We start from the raw sequence: 9,195 nt of genomic DNA on the forward strand, positions 1-9,195 counted from the left end.
TACATACAGTAAACCATTTCATTTCTTTGTTTTTTTTTGTATGTCTTTCACTAGTAATTAGATGAGGGTTGATGTTTAAATTTTAGGAGGTGTAGGTGTTAATTTAAGGGGTTAGTTCGTTGTAAAAAAAATGTGTGGGCTCTCGCATTGACAAATTACCGCAGGAGCCCACACATTTTTTTACAACGAATTAACCCCTTAAATTAACACCTACACCACCCAAATTTTACACATCAACTCTCATCTAATTACTAATGAAAGACATACAAAACAAAACATGAAATGAAATGGTTTACTGTATGTAAACCATGTGTCATTTCATGTCGGGTTGGGGAATGATTTGACAAAAGCCGACAAATGAATTAGCGGCTATTCTGCTATGAAGAACTCTGTGAAATATAAATATATATATATATATGTGTCTCAATGACATGTGTGTATATATATATATATATATATATATATATGTATTCTATGTGTCTATATCTATTCTTTCCTTTGTGTTATAAAACCTGTCATAGGGCTCCATTATATGTCCATTTTGCAAGCCGGCGAGAAAATCTCGCCATACGGATGGCACACGGATTACATACGGATGCTGACATGTGCAAAATATGCGACCACACCTTGCTTACGGATGACATACGGTGCACTATTTAGGGGTCATTCATCCGTATTACGCCTGTAAACTACGGACCGTATTTTGCGTCGGTTAGTGTGACCCCGGCCTAAGAAGAATAACAGGAACAGCACAAAATAGAGTTGTAAGTAAAGATATTCCAGAATTATTCATGAAGAAGCATTTTCTAAAACAGACATGTCAGTAGTGCTGAACGATCTTCTTTCAAGTAAATAGAAATAAATTACCCCCTTCCCCCCAAAAAAGGAACTACTCCTCTGAGCACATTTTCGGCTGTGGTCGTTTCTTAATGGACACATTTCTTCATTCTCCTGACTAAACAGAAGAGATTCATTCTACAATCACTATCTACTTCAACACTGCCATCTAGGAACAAGAAAAAACTGAAATACTGTTTTCTTAGGCTGGTTTCACATTAGCGTTTTTTTGCGCAGCGCATCGTGCGTGTCCATGCACATGCATCATGCGTACCTATGTTTAAGATGGCGTGCACATGGTCTTGCGTTTGTGTGCATGAGTTTTTTCGTTGTGTGACGCAACCTGTTGCATTTTTGGGTCCACCGAAAGGTGTGAAAAACCCACATGCACACGCTTGCGCACGGAATGCAACAAAGTAACGCATTAGTCTATGGGAATGCAGGCGTGCGCATGGACATGCGTTCGTCTGCGTTTTCGTGTGCATGCGTTTTTGGCGTAAATATGTGTAGACACTGGTTTTAACCCCTAGAGAACGCAAAAAACGCAAACGCATGCAAAAACGCATGATGAGTTTTTTGCATGCGTTTGTATTGCGCACGATGTGCTGCGCAAAAAAACGCTAATGTGAAATTAGCCTAAGAAAAGTTTCTTTTTATAAAAGACTGGACCTGACTGGAATTTCCCTTTAGTGGATTGATAACCAAGAACCGTTTACTCAGTGAGTTTTCCAATGCCTATTTAGCTGACTCTTAAGTCCAAAGCATTTCCCACAATCAGGGCATGGAAATTTTTTCTCTCGCATGTGTGTCTTTTCATGGTTTACACAATGTGAACTGCGAGAAAAGCTTTTTCCACAGTGCTTGCAGGAATACGGCTTTTCACCAGTGTGGGAACGCTGGTGTTTAACTAGATGAGACCTTTCAATGAAGCGTCTATCACAGTATGCACAAGAAAATGGCCTCTCCCCAGTGTGTGTTCTCTGATGTACCATAAGGTGAGACTTAAACTTGAAGCTTTTGCCACATTCCCCACATGGAAAGGGTTTCTCTCCTGTGTGAAACCTCCTATGAGTTACCAAGTTTTCCTTGTTGGTGAAGCGTTTCCCACATTCAGTGCAAAGAAAGGGTTTCTCCCCAGTGTGAATGCGCTTATGGCGGGACAGATGTGAGCTCTTAACAAAGGACTTTCCACATTCAGTACAAGTGAATGGTTTCTCCCCTGTGTGAATTCTATGGTGTTTGAGTAGGTTTGCCTCACAGGAGAACCTTTTCCCACATTCAGAACAAGAGAATGGCTTCTCACCACTGTGTATTCTCCGATGCGTTTCTAGATTAACGAGACGGGGAAAACGCTTTCCACAGTCGAGACAAGCGAATGGCTTTGATTCAGTGTGGGCCCTTTGGTGCTGAAGAAGAGGTAGCTTGTGAGAGAAAAAGCTACCACAGATGTTACAGCTGAACACCCGGGTGTGGGTCTTTTGGTGGGATAAGTGGGCGGCTTTGTTCTGGAACATTTTGCCACACTCTCTACATTTAACAGAAAATAAAATGTCTTCATCGTCCTCACTATTTGTTATCACGTGGTCGTCGATGGGGTCAGATGTATAGTTTTCCGGAAGATGCCAATCTTCGTCTTGCTCATTTAACTTTCTACGGGAGGTAGTCCTCTTAACCTTTCTTCTCACGTATTTTCGTTTCTTTCGTGGTGTTTTTACCTTTGGTGGTTGTAGTTTACTAGGGGTTGCATCCTTGAGAGCTGCTCGACCTGTAAGCAGATAGATTGATTGCATTTCAGGATTACGGAATTAACATATGATGATCTACCCTTTTTTTTCAACAGAAAAATGTGTACCCAGCAGCCACAATAAGGCTATTCTTGTTGCAGGGAACCTGCCTAATGTGAATCATCTCTTAGGCTGAAGCCTACATTTATATGGGAATGTAGTTGACGGTCAGTCTTTTCATATTTGTATACATTGGCTCTCTGACTGAGCACTCCTACCTCTGCCTCAGGAGTTTTTAATTACAGCAGGATCCTACCTTTCCATATAAATGTAGGCTTTAGCCTAAGATAGGATTCACATTAGGCAGGTTCCAAGCAATGATAATCGACTTATTGTGGCTGCCAGGTACACATGAATTGGCCAATTTACACGATAAGCATTTTCAATTTTTGCAAATTTTTTTTAGAGCAGTAATGCAATTCAAATATTTCATCATGTTTGCATGCTATAGTGCTACTTTGTTAGTTATATATGGAAATGGCAACTCTTAGTAAGCACCTGTACACACATATTTTCTGTTTAGGAAGTGATGGTCAGTCTTTTGATATTTGTATACATTGGCTCTCTGACAGAAAGGAAAATGTTCAAAAGTTTCCGATTATGGCTGACTTTTATTTTAGGTTAATGGTTCAAAACATGTCAGCAAACAGTGAAGGAATTTATCAAGACTGATGCCAAAAAAATGTTACCGATCAGGTGTTTGTACGAGTCAGGTGAACTATAGGTTTTACCTGTTCTTCAAAACAAGGGTTTAGGTGCCCACACCATCCATCCTTAGGGTGCATCTACAACCACTATAAATGAATGTTCTACTCACGCTGAAATCGGAGAGACCTTGGCGATGCCACACATGGGCTGTTATATAAATCTTCATGGTCTTTATAATATTCCCACTCATCAGTAGTGAAGTACACAGCTATCTCTCCACTCTTCAGAGGGACCTAAAACATAACATAACCCCAGTCATCCTCTATACCACCAATACATGCCATATATCTATCAGGCTGCTGTTTCCACAATGTCACATGCACGTCTCATTGCTTGGTCTACAGATAAGTTTCTGCAGTACCCTCCACCAATATAAAGCAGATTTCCAGAACAGGGAAGTGTTTAAAAACTGAGCTATTATTTTTGGGGGGCCACTATTTAAGATGCAGGAGGTGAACCACATGAAGTGTCAGGTCTTCATGTACAAGTACAGTTGTGGCCAAAAGTATTGACACCCCTGCAATTTTGTCAGATAATACTCAGTTTCTTCCTCAAAATGATTGCAAACACAAATTCTTTGGTATTATTATCTTCATTTAATTTGTCTTAAATGAAAAAACACAAGAGAATGAAGCAAAAAGCAAAACATTGATCATTTCACACAAAACTCCAAAAATGGGCCAGACAAAAGTATTGGCACCCTCAGCCTAATACCTTTAGCCAAAATAACTGCGACCAACCGCTTCCGGTAACCATCAATGAGTTTCTTACAATGCTCTGCTGGAATTTTAGACCATTCTTCTTTGGCAAACTGCTCCAGGTCCCTGATATTAGAAGGGTGCCTTCTCCAAACTGCCATTTTTAGATCTCTCCACAGGTGTTCTATGGGATTCAGGTCTGGACTCATTGCTGGCCACCTTAGAAGTCTCTAGTGCTTTCTCTCAAACCATTTTCTAGTGCTTTTTGAAGTATGTTTTGGGTCACTGTCCTGCTGGAAGACCCATGACCTCTGAGGGAGACCCAGCTTTCTCACACTGGGCCCAACATTATGCTGCAAAATTTGTTGGTAGTCTTCAGTCTTCAGTCTTCAGTTGGTAGTCTTCAAACTCTATGTTGATGCCTTTGCCCAAAAAGCTCTACGTTTGTCTCATCTGACCAGAGAACATTCTTCCAAAACGTTTTAAGCTTTTTCAGGAAAGTTTTGGCAAACTCCAGCCTGGCTTTTATGTCTCGGGGTAAGAAGTGGTGTCTTCCTGGGTCTCCTACCATACAGTCCCTTTTCATTCAGACGCTGACGGATAGTACGGGTTGACACTGTTGTACCCTCGGACTGCAGGGCAGCTTGAACTTGTTTGGATGTTAGTCGAGGTTCTTTATCCGCACAATCTTTCGTTGAAATCTCTTGTCAATTTTTCTTTCCGGTCCACATCTAGGGAGGTTAGCCACAGTGCCATGGGCTTTAAACTTCTTGATGACACTGCGCACGGTAGACACAGAAACATTCAGGTCTTTGGAGATGGACTTGTAGCCTTGAGATTGCTCATGCTTCCTCACAATTTGGTTTCTCAAGTCCTCAGACAGTTCTTTGGTCTTCTTTCTTTTCTCCATGCTCAATGTGGTACACACAAGGACACAGGACAAAGGTAGAGTCAACTTTAATCCATGTCAACTGGCTGCAAGTGTGATTTAGTTATTGCCAACACCTGTTAGGTGCCACAGGTAAGTTACAGGTGCTGTTAATTACACAAATTAGAGAAGCATCACATGATTTTTCGAACAGTGCCAATACTTTTGTCCACCCTCTTTTTTATGTTTGGTGTGGAATTATATCCAATTTGGCTTTAGGACAATTCTTTTTGTGTTTTTTCATTTAAGACAAATTAAATGAAGATAATAATACCAAAGAATTTGTGCTTGCAATCATTTTCAGGAAGAAACTGAGTATTATCTGACAAAATTGCAGGGGTGTCAATACTTTTGGCCCAAACTGTATGTATTTCACTTTTACAAGGAGTTACACTTAATTTTAAGAACAAAATATTTTATAGCTCAGTGTCTCTTTCCAAATATGGTTTGTCTTTTTTCTGGATGATAAAGGTGGCATGATAAACTGAAAAATATCAATGGACGTTGATGTACTGTGCCCATGTGAAGTTCCTCACCTCTCCAGTCAGCAACTGCACTATCTTGGTAGTGAGTTCTAGGATCTTCTTGTCATAGTCTCTCTCATGTGAAGCAGATGAAGGGCTCACAAGGTCGATCACGTTATTCAAGATGTCACCAGATTTCTTCACCACCGTATACTCCTACAAACACATTTCAATGAGGACTAGAATAAAGCTATGTGCACGCTGACACATTTTTACACCATTAACTTGAATGACTTAAAACACTGCAAAAACGCTGAATTGACATGCTGCAGACTAAATGGGGAAATAGTCTCAGGTAGCAGATGATCTGAAGACACTAAAGCCCCCGTCTCACAGAGCGAGATTGCTAGCGAGATCGCTGAAGCATCACCGATTTTGTGACGCAACAGTGACCTCGCCAGCGATCTCGCTACATGTGACATGCAGCGGCGACCAGCCCCCCCGCTGGATATTGCTGATCGTGCTCGAATGTCCTGGGCCGTCGTGACCTCGTTGGCGACGCAGAACTCAGGGACGCAGGCGGGAATCGTTCAGAATTCGTTCAGAAAAGCTGCTGTGTACCAAGGTACCAACGACTGCCGAGGATCGCAGGATGGTTGCTGCGTCGCTGAAGAGATATGCCTGTTTGGCAGCTCACTAGCGACCATTTAGCGACGTACCAGCGATCCTTACCAGGTCGTATTGTTGTCAGGATCGCTGGTGCGTCCCTAAGTGAAATGGGACCCTAAGACAACTTCTACAGAGAAGCACCAGGGACACTAAAAGTGATGCAACTCACCTCTCCGGTCAGAAGGCTGATTATCTCCATTGTAAGATTTAGGATCTTTCCAGAGATTTGGTCCAGACTGTTGACCTCCACCGAACAAGGTGGCTGCTCCATGTTGCCGTTCCTAACGTACACAAAAAACACGTCATGTGGAAATGATGCAGTGGAACATACTAGTACATTGTGAGCAAATACAATGAGTAAGTTGAGGAGTCACTCCATAGAACATTTTCGTTTTGGTTTAGGAAGCCTCTATAATCACCCATTCACTTCACTAATGGCTATTAAGCTGCCAAAATCGCTTGTAACACCAATGATGCATTCACACAACCATATAGCAGCCATCCCTTGTAGATTGTGAGCCCTCGCGGGCAGGGTCCTCTCTCCTCCTGGACCAGTCGTGACTTATATTGTGATTACTGTACATGTTTTTTATTATGTATACCCCTCCTCACATGTAAAGCGCCATGGAATAAATGGCACTATTATAATAAACAATATTTTACAGTCTGCATTACGTCCAAAATCCTGGTCTCCACAGTGGGTCTCTTGGCCTGAACTAACAGCCTCAGTCATATATGAGACCCACAGTTCAGGTCAGAAGAGCCACGATCGGGTCAGGAATTTCAGACATAAAAGAACTGAAAAATATGGCCGCTATATGGTCGTGTAGATGTACCCATTAGGGTTACAGTCTGACAGTGTAGTGCCAGCACAGCCAAAGCTACATCATCTGGCACTATCCTTAGAGAGGTCATTCCTCGGGAGGTGAGGGATTAGAATCAGCTGCACCCAACACATTTGTTCCAGGTTTGTTTTGATTCTAGATTTAGTTCTTGGCAGGTGTCATATAGTAAGAGCACCATGTGCTCCCCATGCATCAATTTCTGTAAGCTGGAACCAATGTAGGACCCGTATAGGCTGCTGTTCTGTACATTCCTGCCATGCATTGTTCAAGAATTGAGTACACCGGGCGGGCTGGAACGTCACCTGCATGTGAACATAATAGTGATCTGTTTGGGATCCAAAAGAGCTGGCTATTTAGGTGATCGGAGCCAAATAATGCTGCTCATGAAAAAGAGCCGGAGATCACTGGATGGGAGGCCATTGTCATGTGACTATAGCCGGGTAGGTAGAGACATGCGGTGACTGTGATGGAAGCAGGACACACAGCTAGGGGGATGATTGCACCTACCAAGAAAAAACTAGGTTGTCCTTTAAGGGGGATGTGCGGTCCTGGGTCTGCGGGGTGTTACTGCTGACTCCTACAGCCGGCCGAATAAGTCACTGTCATAATGACAGATGCCGATCCAGCTACCCCAACAGACCACAAAACATGGCACCATTCCCCCGCCTGGAAGAATTACCACAGAAATGGTCCTTCTCAGCTTCATTTATAAAGTAGTGACTGACACCGACAAGCTCAATGATTAGTGCCGCGTTACACGTGTGTTGTAGGATGATGAGGCTTGTGTGGGCACCGTCATGGCTGCAGTGCCAGTGGGTCAGCCCTACACCGCCGGGGCCATGCCATACACTACTGTATCCCCACTATGGCAGGATGCCCCATGTCTATTAGACGGTGGTCTCCGTCCCATGGCCATTATCACCCCATACACCCATGCTGCCAGAGCTCACACGAGGGGTCAGACTGCAGGGCATGTAGTGACATCCTCTGCTGCCTGTATCATGTGAGGATGAATGACAGACCCTCCTCGTGATGGAGGCAATGGAGTGCACGCACAATGACAATGACCGGCAGCCCGCACCTACTCAGAGGTTGTTCAGCCATCACTGACCTGCACCTCACACTCCGCAGCCTTTGTTTAGTAAATCTGGGCCAGGAGACCGGGGAAGGAGGGACCAGCTGCGTGCGCCGACTCCAGCCTGGTGTCTCCCCCACCACGCACCGCAACGCGCAGGCGCGGGGAACTGCTCAGCCGCTCATCTGTGGTACCCGGTGCTGAGGTGCAGACTGGTCCTTTTGTCACACGGAGGCGACAGTGGCGTGTGAGGGGGAGGGAGGAGGTCATCATTACGGCACACACCGTATGCACGGTGCAAAGCCTGCTCAACTACAAATCCACATAGTGCTGTGTACCCATGCACTGCACCAGCCACAGGTAGCACAGTAACACCCAGTGCCAACCACCACCCTCCTAGTGCCAGCCAGCATCTACCTGCATATACTGTAACGGACAGCGCTTACCTGTATATACTGTGCCGGACAGCCTCTACCTGTATATACTGTGCCGGACTGCATCTACCTGTATATAATGTGCCGGACAGCCTCTACCTGTATATAATGTGCCGGACAGCGTCTACCTGTATATAATGTGCCGGACTGCATCTACCTGTATATACTGTGCCGGACTGCGTCTACCTGTATATACTGTGCCGGACAGCCTCTACCTGTATATACTGTGCCGGACTGCATCTACCTGTATATACTGTAACGGACAGCGCTTACCTGTATATACTGTGCCGGACAGCATCTACCTGTATATACTGTGCCGGACAGCATCTACCTGTATATACTGTGCCGGACTGCATCTACCTGTATATAATGTGCCGGACAGCCTCTACCTGTATATAATGTGCCGGACAGCGCCTACCTGTATATACTGTGCCGGACAGCGTCTACCTGTATATAATGTGCCGGACAGCGCCTACCTGTATATACTGTAACGGACAGCGCTTACCTGTATATACTGTGCCGGACAGCATCTACCTGTATATACTGTGCCGGACTGCATCTACCTGTATATACTGTGCCGGACAGCCTCTACCTGTATATAATGTGCCGGACTGCATCTACCTGTATATAATGTGCCGGACAGCCTCTACCTGTATATAATGTGCCGGACTGCATCTACCTGTATATACTGTGCCGGACTGCATCTACCTGTATATACTGTGCCGGACTGCATCTACCTGTATATACTGTGCC

At 44.2% G+C, this 9,195-nt stretch overlaps 1 protein-coding gene across 1 annotated transcript; it reads right to left on the reverse strand.

Moving 5' to 3' along the window:
• Positions 1–477: 477 nt before the first annotated feature.
• LOC141074267 (uncharacterized) lies at positions 478–8,165 on the reverse strand. The gene is made up of 5 exons (XM_073561887.1): positions 8,045–8,165; positions 6,258–6,369; positions 5,492–5,635; positions 3,439–3,562; positions 478–2,602 (listed from the first exon to the last, which is right to left on the reverse strand). The coding sequence occupies exons 2-5, from the start codon at positions 6,357–6,359 to the stop codon at positions 1,554–1,556; spliced, it is 1,419 nt and encodes a 472-aa protein (XP_073417988.1). The 5' UTR covers positions 6,360–6,369; positions 8,045–8,165; the 3' UTR covers positions 478–1,553.
• Positions 8,166–9,195: the final 1,030 nt, after the last annotated feature.

The sequence above is a fragment of the Dendrobates tinctorius genome, unplaced genomic scaffold (assembly GCF_039654945.1).
Source record: "Dendrobates tinctorius isolate UK_male_01 unplaced genomic scaffold, ASM3965494v1 ptg000331l, whole genome shotgun sequence".
NCBI classification, from domain to species: domain Eukaryota; kingdom Metazoa; phylum Chordata; class Amphibia; order Anura; family Dendrobatidae; genus Dendrobates; species Dendrobates tinctorius.